The 19876-nt window shown below is 43.6% G+C and overlaps 1 protein-coding gene across 1 annotated transcript in view; it reads right to left on the bottom strand.

Moving 5' to 3' along the window:
• TSNARE1 (t-SNARE domain containing 1) overlaps positions 1 to 19876 on the bottom strand; it is a 710453-nt gene that overhangs the window by 71668 nt on the left and 618909 nt on the right. Inside the window, exon 13 of the mRNA XM_077809735.1 lies at positions 11658 to 11773. Coding sequence (XP_077665861.1) covers positions 11678 to 11773 — 96 coding nt within the window. The 3' untranslated portion in view covers positions 11658 to 11677. The remainder of the gene's footprint in view (positions 1 to 11657; positions 11774 to 19876) is intronic.

The following is a 19876-nucleotide window of genomic DNA, read 5'->3' as shown; positions in this document are numbered from 1 at the left end:
GGCACAATTCTGATTCATCCCTCCCTAATTACTAATCTCCAGATTTTCATTACGCAGACAGAATTGGAGAAAACCCAAAAGGTAATTTTTTCTCCTGGTTATTTAGCTGGCATGGGATAAATACTTGAATCAGATTTGGTTTGTGCATGAATCCACTGACCAAGAAGGCAATTCAGAATCACATGGAGAGTGGTTTATTTAGAAAAAGAAAATCAAACCAAACCACACCCAGCAGAGCAGACAGTCTGGTGATGAGGTGAAACCTTGTCTTCTCTTATGCGCCAATCAGGCAGGTTTTGGTATAAGGTCTTCATTTTGACTGTCTTTAAGACAATAAAAAAGGATCATAGTACAGTCTGAGAATTCTCCTGTCTGATTCACAGCAAAATTTAAGTGTTGAACATGCAAAGCCTTCAAAGCTGGAGCAATGCTGTGTTCCACATCCGTTGTAGCTTGCAGCAATTAGACACACTCAGGGTTAGCACAATACTGTGCAAAGGGCTAGGGGGCACTGTGTGTTAAAATAATGATTCAACCACACCTGAACCCAGTACAAACCACACTGGAAGAATGAGTAGCCCAAAGCAGGCCTTGAAAATTGATTCTTCAGTAGCAGAGACTTCACACTGCCCTTGGTGACCTGACGGCCGTAGATATATTTATTTAGGTATCATCTTCTTCATGGCAGCTGAGTGTTTATAAACAGGCCATTTCAAGTGTGTGGGGGGGGGGTGTCTGTTTTGGCCAGCTTATGAAACTGAAGAGGCTTGTTGCTAGCATTCCTCATGCAAGTTTCTTGATAATACTTCTTCATGATAGACGTGGGAAAAGTGTCAGAGACATTTCTGGGCATGCTAAGAGAGTGTCCAAATGAGATTCTGAGGCAGTGGAACAAAATCATAAACATTATACATTATGTAGTGTATACAGCTCAGAATGCTTCACACACACCCTGCCCAAAGATACATTATTAAATCCATTGTCTGTGCTGAACTGGACTGCAGCCATAAGCTGGACAGCAATTTCTAGTGCCCTTCTCCCATTATCTCTAAACGACTCAGCACACACAGGGAATTAGACCTAACTTGATTCATGGCCCTAGAGGTCTTTTGAGAACCTTTCCCACAGTGTTTTATAGAAAGAAACATGGGAATTAGTGCACAAAGCACCTGCTGGTGGAACATGGAGAGACGACTTGTCACATAATGCTAACTCTCTAACTTCTCCTACGAGTTCAGGCTTGTCAAGGTTTCTTCTCCCTCTGAACTCTAGGGTACAGATGTGGGGACCTGCATGAAAACTCCCCTAAGCTTATTTTTACCAGTTTAGGTTAACACTTCCCCAAGGTACAAACTATTTTACCTTTTGTCCCTGGACTTTATTGCTGCCACCACCAACCGTCTAACAAATATAACAGGGTAAGAGCCCACTTGGAAACGTCTTTCCCTCCAAAATCCCCCCAAGCCCTACATCCCCTTTCCTGGGGAAGGCTTCATAAAAATCCTCACCAATTTGCATAGGTGAACACAAACCCAAACCCTTGGATCTTGAGAACAATGTAAAAGCAATCAGGTTCTTAAAAGAAGAATTTTAATTAAAAAAAAAGTAGAAGAATCAACTCTGTAAAAGCAGGATGGTAAATACCTTACAGGATAATCAGATTCAAAACATAGAGAATCCCTCTAGGCAAAACCTTAAGTTACAAAAAGACACAAAAACAGGAATATACATTCCATTCAGCACAACTTATTTTCTCAGCCATTTAAACAAAACAGAATCTAACACATATCTAACTAGATTACTTACTGACTTTTTACAGGAGTTCTGACCTGCATTCCTGCTCTGGTCCTGGCAAAAGCAACATAGAGACAGAGAGAACCCTTTGTTTCCCCCCACTCCAGCTCTGAAAGTATCTTGTCTCCTCATTGGTCATTTTGGTCAGGTGCCAGCGAGGTTGTCTTAGCTTCTTAACCCTTTACAGGTGAAAGGGTTTTTCCTCTGGCCAGGACGGATTTAAAGGTGTTTACCCTTCCCTTTATATTTATGACAAGGCTCTTCTCGGCAATAAGGAGCCCAGAGGCCTGCAAGTGCAGCTGGAGATAAAAAGGAGGTGCATACATCTCTTTATCCAGGTTTGGTTGATGCTCTGAGACAATCTTATTTATGGAAAAAGAAAAGGAGTACTTGTGGCACCTTAGAGACTAACCAATTTATTTGAGCATGAGCTTTCGTGAGCTACAGCTCACTTCATCGGATGCATACCGTGGAAACTGCAGCAGACTTTATATACGCACAGAGATCATGAAACAATACCTCCTCCCACCCCACTGTCCTGCTGGTAATAGCTTATCTAAAGTGATCATCAAGTTGGGCCATTTCCAGCACAAATCCAGGTTTTCTCACCCTCCACCCCCCCACACACAAACTCACTCCCCTGCTGGTAATAGCCCATCCAAAGTGACAACTCTCTACACAATGTGCATGATAATCAAGGTGGGCCATTTCCAGCACAAATCCAGGTTTTCTCACCCCCCCCACCCCCATACACACACAAACTCACTCTCCTGCTGGTAATAGCTCATCCAAAGTGACCACTCTCCCTACAATGTGCATGGTAATCAAGGTGGGCCATGTCCAGCACAAATCCAGGCTTTCTCACCCCCCCCTTTTTTTTCCCGGGGACACACACACACACACACAAACTCACTCTCCTGCTGGCAATAGCTCATCCAAACTGACCACTCTCCAAGTTTAAATCCAAGTTTAACCAGAACGTCTGGGGGGGGGGGGTAGGAAAAAACAAGGGGAAATAGGCTACCTTGCATAATGACTTAGCCACTCCCAGTCTCTATTTAAGCCTAAATTAATAGTATCCAATTTGCAAATGAATTCCAATTCAGCAGTTTCTCGCTGGAGTCTGGATTTGAAGTTTTTTTGTTTTAAGATAGCGACCTTCATGTCTGTGATTGCGTGACCAGAGAGATTGAAGTGTTCTCCGACTGGTTTACGAATGTTATAATTCTTGACATCTGATTTGTGTCCATTTATTCTTTTACGTAGAGACTGTCCAGTTTGACCAATGTAAATGACCAATGTAAAAGGTCGCTATCTTACAACAAAAAAACTTCAAATCCAGACTCCAGCGAGAAACTGCTGAATTGGAATTCATTTGCAAATTGGATACTATTAATTTAGGCTTAAATAGAGACTGGGAGTGGCTAAGTCATTATGCAAGGTAGCCTATTTCCCCTTGTTTTTTCCTAGGCCCCCTCCCCAGACGTTCTGGTTAAACTTGGATTTAAACTTGGAGAGTGGTCAGTTTGGATGAGCTATTGCCAGCAGGAGAGTGAGTTTGTGTGTGTGTGTGTGTGTGTCCCCGGGGAAAAAAAGTGGGGGGGTGAGAAAGCCTGGATTTGTGCTGGACATGGCCCACCTTGATTACCATGCACATTGTAGGGAGAGTGGTCACTTTGGATGAACTATTACCAGCAGGAGAGTGAGTTTGTGTGTGTATGGGGGTGGGGGAGTGAGAAAACCTGGATTTGTGCTGGAAATGGCCCACCTTGATTATCATGCACATTGTAGGGAGAGTGGTCACTTTGGATGAGCTATTACCAGCAGGATAGTGAGTGTGTGTGTGTGATTTTTGGAGGGGGGTGAGGGGGTGAGAGAACCTGGATTTGTGCAGGAAATGGCCCACCTTGATTATCATGCACATTGTGTAGAGAGTTGTCACTTTGGATGGGCTATTACCAGCAGGAGAGTGAGTTTGTGTGTGGGGGGGTGGAGGGTGAGAAAACCTGGATTTGTGCTGGAAATGGCCCAACTTGATGATCACTTTAGATAAGCTATTACCAGCAGGACAGTGGGGTGGGAGGAGGTATTGTTTCATGATCTCTGTGTGTATATAAAGTCTGCTGCAGTTTCCACGGTATGCATCCGATGAAGTGAGCTGTAGCTCACGAAAGCTCATGCTCAAATAAATTGGTTAGTCTCTAAGGTGCCACAAGTACTCCTTTTCTTTTTGCGAATACAGACTAACACGGCTGTTACTCTGAAACCTGTCTTATTTATGGGACACTCCTGACCTTTGGAGAGATCCCATTTGTAAGAGACTGAGTGAATTACTTTAGCAAGAGGTGGACAGGAAATAGGGGAGTGCTCACAAAACCTTCCCTGTCTCCACAGTTGCCTGTGAACCTCGAGACGCACAACTGACTGAGTATAAATGGCTGCCGTGGTGGATTTTCAGTAGATTGTGGAATCAAAAACATGGTTCCCCACCGGCAAAACACATAATTGTTCACGACTCACTACAAACCCTGGAGTGCTGTTTCTAAGATGTTCTTTATCTGTTTCTCTAACAGCACTGATAAAATAATTCTCCTGTAACCAATTGTCTCCAGAGAAATCCTGGTACATCCTTTAATTAGATTTTGGTCCAGAGAAAGTCCAACGGGTTATTTTTCCCTGTCCCAACAGGCATATATTTCATACTTATGTGGATCACTAATCAGAGCAGCTGGGCATTCCAGCCTCTTCAGGGCTTCTGTTAATGCACTAGCAACCTTGTCCATAGAGGAAAAATAACCAGATACTTACGTATTCTCTGCAGCTGAGTTTGTAGACACAATTATGTAATAACCCCACTCGCCTTGCTGTAGCAATGGGAAATACATCCCCAAAGGTCTACCATTAAACTCCACACTTTTAAAATTGTATTTCGAGGTTACTCACAAAAATATATATTTAATAATATAATACGGGAAAACAAAGATTTTGCTAATATTTCCCCTTTGGTCTTTTAAGTCAGCATCCTCTTCCTCCTTTCCTCTCTGTTCCACACACAAAAGCCTCAAGACCTCAACGATTTTCCCAGGGAGTTGATTGAGCCTGACATGGGTATGACATTCACAAAGCTCATTGTTTTGGGAGACAATATTCATGCAGGCAAGGCTTAGGGTAGAATAGCACAACCATGCCTATCTGCTGCCTTCTCCACCTTCTCGCCACACCCACACACAGAGCCAGCATCCTCTGTTTTAGACACTGAGACTGAATGTGGACCCAGGAGCTACGCCCATGTCCTTCCCCCCTCGGGAGGCAATCAGAACTCTCCCTTTCTCCAGGCAAGGGGACGCTATCACCGTGATATCAAAAAATCAGGGACTCCACCAAATCCGCAAACCCACTTAAGCCCATGAGCAGAAGAATCAGTGAACCACAATGACTAAACACTGTCTGCTGCTTCTGCTTCCATCCCACTTCACCACCAGCACCCCAGGACCTCCCTGGTTCTTGGACAACCCAAGACAGAAAAAGCAGGTAGAGAGATAACTTAAGCACAACAGGGGGAAAATATTAGTTTGATAATACAAGAACAAAAGGTAACATTTCATTAAAATAAAAGGTGGCAAATTCAAAACTGATAAAAGGAAATAGTATTTCACACAATGTCTGAATAAACTGTGGAACTCATTGTTTCAAGAAGTCATTGAGGCCATGAATGTAACAAGATTACAAAAGGAATCATATATTTATATGGCTATCAAGAACATCTGGAAGTATCATAACAAAAATATACGTAAGGGATACAAAAACCTCATGATCCTAAAGGCCAAGCACCCGTAAGTCCTACTGGTGTCAATGTAAACTGAATTCTTAGCACCTCTGAAAATCAGGCTATTTCACTGTATGCTTAGAGATGGGCTGTCATGGCAAATGTTTAAGGGTGTTTCAAAGTCTAAATTAATGTTCACAAGTCACTTTGAGATTCTCAGATTAAATATGCACTAGAAACCCAAGGGAAAATGCTAAATTATGCTACAGATTGTAAAAGAGATGCCATGCAAGTTTAGAATTGGCCTATGAAAGGTGATGAATGCCTACAACTCTGACTGATTTCCGTTCAAGCATTCAACATTTTGAAGATTAAGCCCTTTAAGAGGGAGAAATTATTTATGAATTACAGCAAAACTTATTTAGGAATAAGTCTTCCTACATATTATGGGGTCTTTATATTTTTTCTCCCTTGTACACTACTTTAAAAGGACTTTTGCATGAAGTAGGATCCTGTTTCTTAAGATTTCATTTGCTCAAGGTGCCCTGTCCTTGAACTCATAGGTAGAGATCAGCAAATAACAGATTTTTTGTTTTGGGGGCCAAACTGAAAAATCAAAATAAAGTCCAGTTTGATTTGAACCGTAACCTCATTTTTTTCAAGGTTTTTGGTTGAATCAGAAAACTTGAAAAAAATTAGTTTCAAATCAACCTAAACATTTTGAATTGACCCAAAACAATTTTTTTTGAACTTTTGATTCATACTGAGTCGACCAAAACGTTTCAATTGATTCAAAAGATTTTTTTTTAATTTTATTTTGATTTTGGCTGTTTAAGATATTTTTTCACCCTTTTTATATATTTTTTTTAAACTGGCCTGATTTAAAATTGAAACACTGTTTCAAATCAAAAAGTCAAAATGAAACATTTTGACTATTTCAAATTTTTGTTTCCCTGCAAAAGCATTTTTCAGAAAAAAAAGTGAAAAACCTTTGCCCAGCTGTAGTCAGATGCTTCTGTTTGTGACACTGCAATTGGTACCATGGAAATACTTGTGAAGTCACAGAGGCACGCAGGCAACAAGCATCAAGATCAGATGAAGTGTTAAGAAAACTCCATCAATACTCCTTCTGAAACTGACAGCCAGATTCTGATCTCATTTAAACCAGTGTAAGAATCTGGCCCAATAATCTTGCCAGAGTAAAAACTGAGTAAGGACTTCAGGATCTGAAACATTAATTATAGATCAAGAGACTATAAATCTTGAATATACCCCGATGAAAAAAAGGAGAATCACTTCCAGAACAAAAGAGCTTTTGCAAAGTTATTGACTGTTGGCTCCTTTGTACATTCCTGAACACAAAGGACACAGGCAGCTCAGGGAACAGGGTGTGGATTAATTCAGTCCTGTGATTGGCAGCTAGCAAATATGACAACGTCCTCTGTGGCTCTTGAGACTGATACAGGACTGCAAATTGGGCCTCTCTCATGACCACTAAGAAATGTACCTTGCACTGGTAAGAGCAGAGCCAATAAGTAAAACTGGCCCCATGGTATCAATTTAAAAAGCAAGAAGCAATTTCATGGAACAAAGCTAGCCATGTTTTTCCCTTATTTACAATGTTCATTAGGTCAATTTATTGTTACATCCCACATTGTCGCTTAGTTGGGAATTGCTGTTGCAGCTGCAACATGATGGCACCATGCAAGAAACACACAGAACGTGCCACAGAATTTCCATTGTGAGGGTGCCCAGCATTTAGGCTTGAGTTGGTGAAGAGAGAGCATTGTAAGCACCACGTTCTGGGTGCACACGGAACACCAACGCAAGCTGTCGGTTTTGTCATCGGTGTCCTCAACAGTATATATAATCCCCTCAGAAAGAGTCTCCAATTGCATTCACTGGTATTTTACTGATGTCTCCTGCCTTGGAAATATCCTTTCCCTCAGCTCCACAGGGTACTGTGTATTGTCTCTGAAAGTCCTCTGGTGTACTGGAAAAGTTCAGTATTAATGACACCAAGTGGGGCTCTCTGAGGCTGATTTAGCAAAATCCAGTAGTTCAGAAATCTCTTAGGTTTCAGGCTCTGAGATGAGGAGTGACTTAGGCTATACAGCATGAAGCCCTTGATAGAGGCATTCCTATGGTCCTCAGATCATACCCAGTGGCTGTGCACTAAAATTGTGGATTTTATTATTCCCACTGCAGTCAGGACATCAGGTGTAGAGCACAGAGGGGCATAACGGAGTACAAGACATTAAAGAAAATAGCCAAGACCTGAAAGCATGAGGAAAAAAACATATCAAACAAGCTGCTAGAGTCTGTGTCCTCTCTGAGTGGTGAGATAAACACTTCATCACAGAATGCACCAATTAAATGGACTGGACATGGCTATCTGTGACTGCAAAGGAAAAAAAAAAGTCAAAGTAATGTTTCCAGCTTGATCTGATGGTTATTTCACTTTAAGCTGAAAGAGAGTGAATAAGAGAGTGCACCATATCTTCAGGGAATGGTTAAACCCCATGGGCCTGATTCTCTCCTTCCATGTAGAATTGGGCCCCCAAACTGGAGGGAAAGGAATTAGAAACTGCGCTAGGTATTTCATTTAACGGTTCCCTTAAGGTTGTGTCTCAATTAGTTAAAAGTATAGAAGGGCCTGAATGTTTAGATCTTACCACCCTTGAACTTTGGAAAGTTAACATCTGAATCTGAACTATGTAGCAAAGCTCCAAAGCACAGGGAGGAACAGATTAGACCAAGAAATAGAGAGTCTACTGAGACTGCTAATGAGGGTAATAGTTGCCATGATATGAGATACGGATGTAGGGCACTTGGTGGACCGATTTCACATAGGCCACCAAGCTGCCATCAGATGGCAACAACACTGAAGTCTTGACTGACTTAAGCTGAATATGAATCAGCAACTGAGAAGTGAAGGGCTCTTTTATACGATTACCTCTATCCAAATCTTCTTAAATTTATAGATTAAGGCCTGAAGGGACCTAGTCTGGCTTAATGTCTATCACAGTTCATAGAATTTCACCCAGTTACCCATCCACTGAGCCCAACAACTTGTGTTTGATGACATCCAGAGATGGAGAATCCACCATGTCCCTCAGTAGTTTGTTCCAATGATTAATCACTGTCACTGTTAAAACTGTGTGCCTTATTTCTCACTGGAATTTGTCTGGCTTCAGCTCCAGCCATCAGTTCTTGTTATGCCATTCTCTCTTAAAAAGACTTTTCAGTGCCCAGTGTTTTCTCCCCATGAAGGGACACACCATAATCAAGTCATCTCTTGATCTTCTTTGTGATAAACTACAGACTGGGCTCTTTAACTCTCTTACTGTAAGGCATTTGTTCCAAGCCCTCAAATCATTTTAGTGGGTTTTCTCTGCATTCTCTTGGTTTTCCTAGACTCTGGCACTGAGTCCAAAGGCTGAAACACTTTGTGTATAAGTCAGGCAGAGAGAGCCAATGGAGATACGCTTCCAGGATCAGGAATTCTAACAATTATAAAGCAAAGGCATTGTTAAGGTAGGGAGTTTCTAGGACAGTCACCAGGATACTATCCCTTTAAGATGTTCTGTGACTTATACCAGAATGGCTAAGAGAGCAGCTGCAACATGGTTCCATAATGAGCAATTTGACTCCAAAATGCCTGGTTACTTCATAATCCCCGAGGTGGAAACAAAAAAACGTACATACATCTCCAGGAGTTTCTCCATAACCTCGCTGGATGCAATGGATGCTTTTCTCTCCATCCTCAGTCAAGAATGCCTCAGGGCATGAAGTGACACACTTAGGACAGGGCTTGGAGATTTCATAAGAACAGCTGGTCTCTCTGCACGCACTGAGCTGAAGAACCGATGGCACCGCTGTTACTTAGGAAATTCAAAGCAAGAGCCACTCTCTTGTTTATTTTTCAAGGAACAAACGATGAATCCCATGGAAGGGATGGATTTGCTGTGCCTGCTTCACATCTGATTTGTGAAAGAACAACCTGCCTTTCCCTTGTAATAAGGACCTTTATTTATTTTGGGGGTATCAGGGTTGCTGAAATCATAATTTAAAAAAAATCTATTACAAATGAATCATTAGCTAGGTCCAAAATATGATCAGCTGGGTCTGGGGGCTCTCAGTGTAGTGACCTTAAGGTATTTCATCCTGGGATGTGAACTTGAAAGCTAGAGATATTTGGCCTGATCAGTACGAGGATGGGAGAAAAATCAAAAGTGATTTAGCAGGCAGTTACTTTCCCACTGACTCAGCAATAAAGCAATGGTCCAGCAAAGACTCAAGAGCCCTGTGCTGTAGCCTCTCCTGGATGAAATGTAAAACTGGAGTCCTAACTAGTTGTCCTCATTATAGATCTCACAGCACATTTTATAAGTCTCGGGATGTTAGGTTCAGTGTCCTCGCCTCATTCAAAGTGGAGTATTTATTTTCTGTCTCTCAATTAGATACTTCAGTTTTTGCCTTGAATTGTTGTGCAGAGCTGTTGGGCATGGAAAAAAAAACAAAAAACCAACTGATGCATTTCTCCCTAGAGGTGGGTAAAGTGATACCTGTATATAAATGAGTAGTTTGTACAGCATTTGGGGCTCCTTCTGCATGACAAGTGGTATATAAAGGTCAGATGTCATTACGTCACCATGTTGGTGCTTGTCTCATGTGAGATGAAATAAGAGGACACGTCCAGGCTGAATCCAATATAATCCAGTCCAGTTTTTATATTTTTATTGGTGCTGCTGTTGAGGAACTGGTGTTTTATGCACTAGGTCGTAAGTGGTTCAACCACTGAAGGATGACGGGAAAATTGAGTGTTCAGCTTTTCCGAGGGCTGTACTGAGTCATTAGGATCCCCTCCCCAAACACATGAAATTCTGAAAGAAGATTAACTCCAATTTTCCTGCTGGGCTTTTCATTACCATTAGGTTATTCTGGCTCTGTGACTGCACCAATCTAACGGATTAAAAAAAAAGTGTTACAGCAAAAAAAACCCCCGCAACTGGCCCGTGCCAGCTGAGAGCTTTGGGACCCTCCCTCCTCGCAGGGTCCTAGAGTCTGGGCTCCAGCCCAAGCCCGGATGTCTACACAGCTATGTAAGAGCTGCGCGGCTCAAGCCGCACTGGCATGGGCCAGTGGCAGGTTTTTCTTTGCTGTGTAGACATGCCCAAGTAGGCCTTAAATGCGTCCAGGTTTAACCACGGGTTGATAAGATTTGTGATTTCCAGGAGTTGAGGATGTTTGATTTTGTACACCCTAACATCGCTCCATACTCACATAAAGTAGCATATGAGATCGGATTTTGTTCTCAGACACACCAGTGCAAATCCAGAGTAATGCCATTCAGGTCACTGGAGTTATGCCAGATTTACGCTGGCATGCGTGATCAGAATCTGGCCTGCGCAGTTTGTTGTATGCGAGAGAGAGAAATAAATTGTGCAGGATAAAAAAAAGCCAGAGATAAATTGTGCAATTTAGACAGAGCCCTGTTTGGAGGGCAATGCAGAGCCATCTGAATCAGGAGGAGTGGGGGAGGGAGGGTTCCTCAGGAAGTGATGTGTCTCTTGAGCTGCTCGGCGTGATTAAGGCATTACACACTGTGCAGGGTCTATCCGTGGTGCAGATTGTTCCCCCGATACGGAAGAAGGCAGGAGACACGGCTGTAGCATTCCTCACATGGGCTGCACAAGTGAGGGGGAGATTTCTGCAAGCCCACCACGGGCCGATCTCAGCCTGGCCCAGACATCGGACAGGCTTTGGCATGCATAGAAAGTTAGTGAAAGATGCCAGGAAAACTGCCCTGGAGTCTGAGTGCCTCAATTTCTTCAAAGCATGAGTGCAGAATAGAAAACAGCAGTGCAAGTTTCCCCATGTCTACCTAGAATGGGACTGTGACCACTCACACATTTCACCTAGGCCCCCCAGCATCCTTTAGAGGGTAATGATTGTCACATCTAACTTCTGAGGTCTGGATATGAACCAACAAATTAGAGATACACCACTCTAGTCATCACCACATTCCTGAGCCATCCACTTATCCCAGCCTTCATCCATATCACATGATAAAGAGTCAGATATAAACTCCCACCTGTAGAAATCTCAGCGGGATCAGTGTTTGACTGAGACTGCAATAATTACGACAACAACCAGCAGAACGGCCATCCCGACAGAGAGAAGGCAGCACTTCATCTTCCTGGCTCGTTGCTAAGAGAAAAACAGGAAACAGAAATAAATAGAATCATAGAATCATAGAATATCAGGGTTGGAAGGGACCTCAGGAGGTCATCTAGTCCAAAGCAGGACCAATCCCCAATTAAATCATCCCAGCCAGGGTTTTGTCAAGCCTGACCTTAAAAACTTCTAAGGAAGGAGATTCTACCACCTCCCTAGGTAACGCATTCCAGTGTTTCACCACCCTCCTAGTGAAAAAGTTTTTCCTAATATCCAACCTAAACCTCTCCCACTGCAACTTGAGACCATTACTCCTTGTCCTGTCCTCTTCTACCACTGAGAATAGTCTAGAACCATCCTCTCTGGAACCACCTCTCAGGTAGTTGAAAGCAGCTATCAAATCCCCCCTCATTCTTCTCTTCTGCAGACTAAACAATCCCAGTTCCCTCAGCCTCTCCTCATAAGTCATGTGTTCCAGACCCCTAATCATTTTTGTTGCCCTTCGCTGGACTCTCTCCAATTTATCCACATCCTTCTTGTAGTGTGGGGCCAAAAACTGGACACAGTACTCCAGATGAGGCCTCACCAATGTCAAATAGAGGGGGACAATCACATCCCTCGATCTGCTCGCTATGCCCCTACTTATACATCCCAAAATGCCATTGTCCTTCTTGGCAACAAGGGCACACTGCTGTCAAAATACATGTATGTGTTCATTGGACGATGCAGAGAAAGTCTGAAGAAATATCGCTGCACATCGATCTCCACTTCCAGGACTGGCTGAGTCACATGCAGGATGCTAGGCTACAGAAGACATGCCTTTTACTCAGTGCAGATCCACCCTTCTGTGCACCCTCCTGAGAGAAAAGCCTCCCTTGAAACTCGCAGCCACATTCCTCACCCACTGCTCTTCCTACTCAGTATCTTCCACAGCTGTAATACTGCCGTTATCTATTTATAACCTCTCTCTTGAGGGGCAATTCCTTATTCCCTGTTTAACTGGATAGAATAATGGAAGTCCCATAAGGCCATTTTTCCACCTATAAAGGTAAATTTCTCCTTTTCAATGACTTAAGCTTCACTTCCAAGGGGGAACTTAATCAAATACATTCTGAAGAGCTGAGCACATGAGATAAAGGGCCTGCTGCAACCTTTTGTTTACCTTTAGCCTTAAGTAATTTCAAGTCAATAAGGGAGCATTGCCTCTGCTTAAAATCACAAAGACTATCTTGAAAAGACTAGTTCTTGTTGGGTTCTAAAAACCATAGACTCTGTTGCATCAGTAGGGAATGCTAGCGGGCCATTTAGCTTAGAGCAGGATTGACTTCATTATTCTTAGACATTTTATATGTATAAACATTTTATAAGTTCTGTCCTGGTTGACAAATTACAATAATGGCTCCTGTTCCCTTTATATCACCACTTTATGGATTTAGCATGTCGCTCCAACATGCTTCTATAATCTGTTTTAGGTGTTACAGCCTTTTCCTCTTAATTCCTCATCTCGTTCTTTCATTTTTCATTAAGGCAAATGTTCATTCCATTGCAAAGACAGTTTGCACTTTTCATCTGTATTTCAGTCTCCATTCAAAAATCTTAGCATGCCATAGAATACCTGAGTAGGGATAAATAATATACTACATGCATATGTTGCATTCATATACCACTTTTTATCCAGAAGCATCCACAGGAATTTCACAATTGTAATGCCATATACTGGAATCCCTTCACATGCCATAAAATGCAACCACTTCTGGGTTCAATAGGAACAGGAACACTTCACAATAGCTCAGGAAAGGAAGTGAAGAATATCATAGAATCATAGAATCATAGAATCATAGAATATCAGGGTTGGAAGGGACCCCTGAAGGTCATCTAGTCCAACCCCCTGCTCGAAGCAGGACCAATTCCCAGTTAAATCATCCCAGCCAGGGCTTTGTCAAGCCTGACCTTAAAAACTTCCAAGGAAGGAGATTCCACCACCTCCCTAGGCAACGCATTCCAGTGTTTCACCACCCTCTTAGTGAAAAAGTTTTTCCTAATATCCAATCTAAACCTCCCCCACTGCAACTTGAGGCCATTACTCCTCGTTCTGTCATCTGCTACCATTGAGAACAGTCTATAGCCATCCTCTTTGGAACCCCCTTTCAGGTAGTTGAAAGCAGCTATCAAATCCCCCCTCATTCTTCTCTTCTGCAGGCTAAACAATCCCAGCTCCCTCAGCCTCTCCTCATAAGTCATGTGTTCTAGACCCCTAATCATTTTTGTTGCCCTTCGCTGGACTCTCTCCAATTTATCCACATCATACCCAAATGAACTCGCAAGAGGCCCTTTGGCAAGCAGAATATAAGTACCGAAACTAGAATATGGCTATGGCACTAGAACTAACTCTGCTGCTCTTAAAAAAAAAGCATCATCAAGTTTTGGTCATCAAGGATACATCAGCATGCCAGTTTTACATCCAAAAGATGGCACCTCTCTCAGTACATTGCCCTCTATCGCATGCTATGGTCTTTGGTTCAACACTTATGCACAGGGAAGACTATCACTTGCTAACCCACCAACTCCAGTTCCTGCAGCATCTGTGCATTCCATGGAGGATTTTTCAGACCGGATCAGAGCTGAACCAGTTTAGCATGTGACATCAGAGGCTGGAGTGATTTGAGCCTGCCTTAGTCCCAGGCAGGTAAGCACTGGGAGCCGCCTGAGGTAAGCGCTGCCCGGCCGGAGCCCACAACCCCTCCCGCACCCCAAATCCGTGGCCCAGCCCTGAGCCCCTTCCTGTACCCAACTCCCTCCCAGAGCCTGCATCTCTTCCTGCACCCCAATCCTCTCCCCCAGCCCTGAGCCCCCTCCAGCACCCAAACTCCCTCCCAGAGCCTGCATCCCGCACCCCCTCCTGCACCCCAACGCTCTGCCCCAGGCTCAGTCTGGAGCCCCCTCCCACACTCCAAACCCCTTGGCCCCAGCCCAGGGCCTGCACCCCCTCCCACACCCCAACCCCCTGTCCCAGCCCAGTGAAAGTGAGTGAGGGTGGGAGAGAGCGAGCGATGGAGGGAGGGGGTAAGGGAGTGAGCAGGGCGGGGTCTCAGAGAAGGGGCGGGGCCTCGGGGATGGGTGAGGCAAAGGTGTTTGGGTTTGTGTGATTAGACAGTGGGCAACCCTAATTCCAGTCAGGCAAGACGTCTTCCTCATTCTCCTCCAGGCTGCCTGAGTGCCAGCGAGGAAGCACTGAGAGCAGAGGACTGACAAGTCTTCCCGCTTTCAGTTCCTGTGCCTGGTGCCACTGCACCCTTTGGCTGCCTGGACAACCAATTTCAGGAACAGTCCTGCTGCTCAGCTCCCGCAGCCCCAGGATGGAGCATACTCAGTCGCTCTCTGGGCCATGTGCCATCCAGTTTGCATGTAGGAGCTGTAAGGGGATACAGCATGCTCAATGCAGATGGAAATGTCAGAGAATTTAGCTGCCAAAAATCTAACAAGTCTCCAATGAGCATGTGCAAACTAGAATTTTTTGGAGGTTTAGAATTCAGTCAGATTTTCACTGGAATGGCAAAAGGCACATCCCGGACACTAATGCGTCCCACTGCCAAATTTCAAGTCAGTGTTCCAAAGCACAGAGGCACTACAGCTTCTCAACAAAACAGTACTATGAATTTGTAACATGGGAAAACACCACATTTCCCCCTCATTTTGTTCTTGAAGGTGCCTGGATTGTTTAGCTTAAATTTAAACAAACAAAACCAAACAGCAAACAGAAAACCAATAACCAAGCCAAACAAACCTCTTTAGGCAGTTGCCTAGAGTGGAAAATTTCAGCCTGAATTGTCTGGCAAAGTTTAAACAACTAAAACCAGGACCTTATAATGGAAAATGTTGGGCAACCTTAATTATAGGCAGAACTACCTACACCACCCAGCTTAGTCTGGTGAGCAGATGAGCCAGATCTTCGGCTGGTGTAGAACAGCATTGATCCACTTGTGTGTACCAGTAGTTATTTTTGCTTTAATCTCAGGATTTATAAGTAACATGTTATAGGTAAGGACATATTTTAAGCCTGACAGTGCCCTTTACACACACAATTGAAATAGTGAATACCAAATGTCAGGGAAGAAGTTAGTGGGGCTATTTAGGGACATGAGTAGAAAGTGCTTTATAGTGACAGGAGAGGTGGATGTTACTGTGAGACTGAAAGAATCCTTTGCCTTAATGTTCCACAGAAGAAGCTGTAGGTCACATCCTACAGGCTGGAATCTATTTATCTATGGGAGGGAAGTGAAATGTTAAAAGGCTTTTTAATTATGCCACAATAGATAGTCAAGCAATTAGAACCATTAAAAGCTGCTGAGGCACTGGGCCCAGAGGAGTGACTTACATCCTGGAAATTATTAAGAAAATACAGTTGCAAGGGCAAAAGAAAACATCTTTGTTGCTCAGAGTTTCAAAAGCTGGCTTGGAATGAATCACAGAAATGTAGGGCTGGAAGGGACCTCAAGAAGTCATCTAGTCGAACTGTCTGCGCTGAGGCAAGATCAAGTAAACCTAGACCATCCCTGACAGGTTTGTCTATCCTGTTCTTAAAAACTTCCAGTGACGGAGATGCTACAACCTCTCTTGGAAGCTTATTCCACACCTTAACTACCCTTATGATTCAAAGTTTTTCCTAATATCCAACCTAAATCTCCAGAGTTGCAGATTAAGCCCATTATGTCTTGTCCTATCTTCAGTGGAAAATGGAGGACAACTGATTACCATCGTCTTTATAACATCCCTTAATTTATTTGAAGACTGTTAGCAAGTCCCCTCCCAGTCTTCTTTTCTCAAGACTAAACATGACCAGTTTTCTTAAGCTTTCCTCTTAGGTCAGCTTGTCTAAACCTTTCACCATTTTTGTTGCTCTTCTCTGGATTCTCTCTCCAATTTGTCCACATCTTTCCTGAAGTGTGGTGCCCAGAGTGGGCCCCAGTACTCCACATGAGGCTTTACCAGTGTCGAGAATAGCAGGACAATTACCTCCTATGTCTTTCATATGACACCCCTATTAATGGAACACAGAATGATAGTAGCATATTTTGCAACTTTATTTTTAACTCATATTCAATTTGCGATCCCCTATAATCCCCCAGAACTAACACCTAGACTATTTCCTATTTTGTAGTTGTGCAATTAATTTTTTCTTTCCTGAGTGTAGTACTTTGCATTTGTCTTTACTGAATTTCATTGTTTTTTATTTCAGACCAATTCTCCAACTTGTCAAGGTTATTTCGAATTCTGATCCGGTCCTCCAAAATGCTTACAACCTGACCCAACTTGGTGTCATCCACAAATTAAATAAGTATGCTCTGCACTCCATTATCCAAGTCATTTATGAAAATATTGAATAGTAAAGGACCCTGGACAGTCCCCACTAGAAACATCCCCCCCCAGTTGGACAGTGAACCACTGATAACTACTCCTTGAGTATCGTCTTTCAACCAGTTGTGCACACACATTATATTAATTTCATCTAGACCACATTTCCTTAGTTTGCTTATGAGAATGTAATGTGGGATTGTGTCAAAAGTCTTACTAAAATCAAGATATATCATATCTACAGCCTCCGCCCATACACTAGACAAGTAACCCGGTCAAAGAAGGAAATTGGGTTGGTTTGGCATGATTTGTTTTTCGCCAACATGGATTTGTCATTATTTACAATCCTGTTGTCCTCTAGGTGCTTACAAAGTGATGGTTTAATAATTTGTTCCTGAATCTGTCCAGGTATCAAAGTTACACTGACAGGTCTACAGTTCCTCAGGTCATCTATGTCCCCCTCCCTTTAAGGATAAGTTCTATATCTGCCCTTCTCCAGTCCTCTGGGACCTCACCCAGCCTCCACTAGTTTTCAAAGGTGATAACTAATGGTTTCAAGATTGCTTCAGCTAGTTCCTTAAGTACCCAGGGGGGGATTTCATGCAGGCTTTACTGACTTGAATTCATCTAAGGCCCTGTCTACATTGCAGAATGTTGTCACTGAAAGGCAGCTTCTGTTGATGAACCAGCGGAGGTGTACACACTGCAATGCCACTTTGGGGGACAAAACTCGTCAGTTTCAGTGACAAAATAAAACCACCTCGATGAGAGCGATAAAGCTTTTTTCAGTAAACTTAAAGCTACAAAGCGTCAGTGTAGACACTGTCGTTTGTTATATCACCACAACTGGCCTCCCCCAGTATCCCACAATGCCTGCCAGGACCATTCTGCACACTGTTTTGAAATCAACTGCCCTGCAGACACGCGCCCCTTCCCTTTCAAAGCTCTGGGAAGTTTCTGAGAGCTGAGCTCTGGCAGCAAGGAGCAAATCATTAACATGGAATGCTGCTCTCTCCCGGACTAGGAACACAGAGGCAAGTAGGCAGAGGCGGATGGGTGTGTGTGTGTGAGAGAGAGAGAGAGAGACTGCTGTGCTGTGCAGAGCTGGAAGGAGTGGGGGCTGATGGCAGGGTTTGGGTTGCTAACTGCCTAATCGCAGAAACCCAAACACCCTTGCCCCGTCCCCTGCTCCGCTCCTTCCCTGAGGCCCCGCCACTTCTCTGAGGCCCCGTCCCCGCTCATTCCATCCCCCCTCCCTCCGTCCCTCGCTCTCCCCCACCCTCACTCACTTTCACTGGGTTGGGGTGCGGGAGGAGGCTTGGGGTGAGGGCTGAGGCCGAGGGGTTCAGAGTATGGGAGGGGGCTCCAGGCTGGGGCAGGGGCTTGGGGCGTGGGAGGAGGTAAGGGGTGCAGGTGCTAGCTGGGCAGTGCTTACCTCGGGCAGCTCCCCCAGAATTCCCCCAGGAGTAACAGTGGGATAGCTACCCACTGCTCTCCGTGTCAATGCAAAAGCTGCTAGCATGGATGCATTCTGCCGACACAAGGACCATAGTGTGGACATGCAACAGCGGTTTACTTAAAACATTTTAATGAAAATGGCATAACTTTTGGGGACAAAAGTTTGCAGTGTAGACATAGCCTTACTTATGTGAATATTCTTTAACCTCTTATTTCTCTTTTAGCTTGTGTTCCCTTTCCCCTTGTTGTTAATCTGAATTGTGTTAAGTACCTGGTCACAATTTACCTTTTCAGTGAAGACGGAAGCAAAATAGGCATTAAATACCTCAGCCTTCTTGATGTCATCGGACATTAGCTCCCCTTCCTCTTTAAGTAGAGAGCCTAGAATTTCTTTCATCTTTCTTTTTCTCTTAATGTATTCATAGAACCTCTTCTTAGTGCCTTTCATGGCCCTAGCTAGATCGAATTATTTTGTGCCTTAGCCTTTCTGATTTTATCCTTACACCCTTATGCTATTCTTTTGTACTCATCCTCAGTTATTTGTCCATGTTTCCACATTTTGTAGGATTCCCTTTTGATTTTAAGATAATTAAACAGCTCCTGATGGAGCCATGTTACTATTCTTCCTATCTCTCCTTTGAATCAGGATAGTATGCTGGTGTGTTTTTACTATTCATTATTTTAGAAACTGCCAACTCTCCTGAACTCCTTTTTCTCATAGATTTTCTTCTATGGGATCTTACCTACGAGTTCTCTGAGTTTGTGAAAATCCACTTTTTTGAAATCCATTGTCCTTATTCTGCTGCTGTGAAGGGGTAGCGAGCCCAGGAAAAACTGGTGCTGTTCCTATATTTAGAGGGTCAAGAAAATGTGGAGCCATCAAATGGCAACGAGTTTCACACAAAATTGTCAAGGGCTTTTCTGTCTTTGATGTGTCTGATTCCAGGATTTTTTCTCAGCCTGTTGCTGGACATAGGCATCGTCAGCACTCCTTCTGTCTATCATGGGTTCTACAGGAAAACGGGTGAAGGATCTACAGGGAGTGGATGTTCTTCATGAAGGCATGTGATCTTTTGCCAAGCTCATCTCCACAATGACTTTATCTCTCTGTGCTGCTCCCACATACAACCTCTGGCATAGGGGACATGTCAGGGATAGGGATAAGGGCGCCAAAGGAAAGGAGTAATGCATGGAGCACTATTACTCTACCACAGGACTTCACCCTTCTTCCTCACCCTCCTGCTCTTCTACAAGATGTAAACATCTAGGGTACACCTTGCCTACCATTAGAGCTATACAACACAGCACTCTCTCTCTCAGTACAAG

This window comes from Eretmochelys imbricata, chromosome 2 (genome assembly GCF_965152235.1).
Source record: "Eretmochelys imbricata isolate rEreImb1 chromosome 2, rEreImb1.hap1, whole genome shotgun sequence".
Lineage (NCBI taxonomy): Eukaryota > Metazoa > Chordata > Testudines > Cheloniidae > Eretmochelys > Eretmochelys imbricata.
This window is presented reverse-complemented; position numbering and strand designations above follow the sequence as displayed.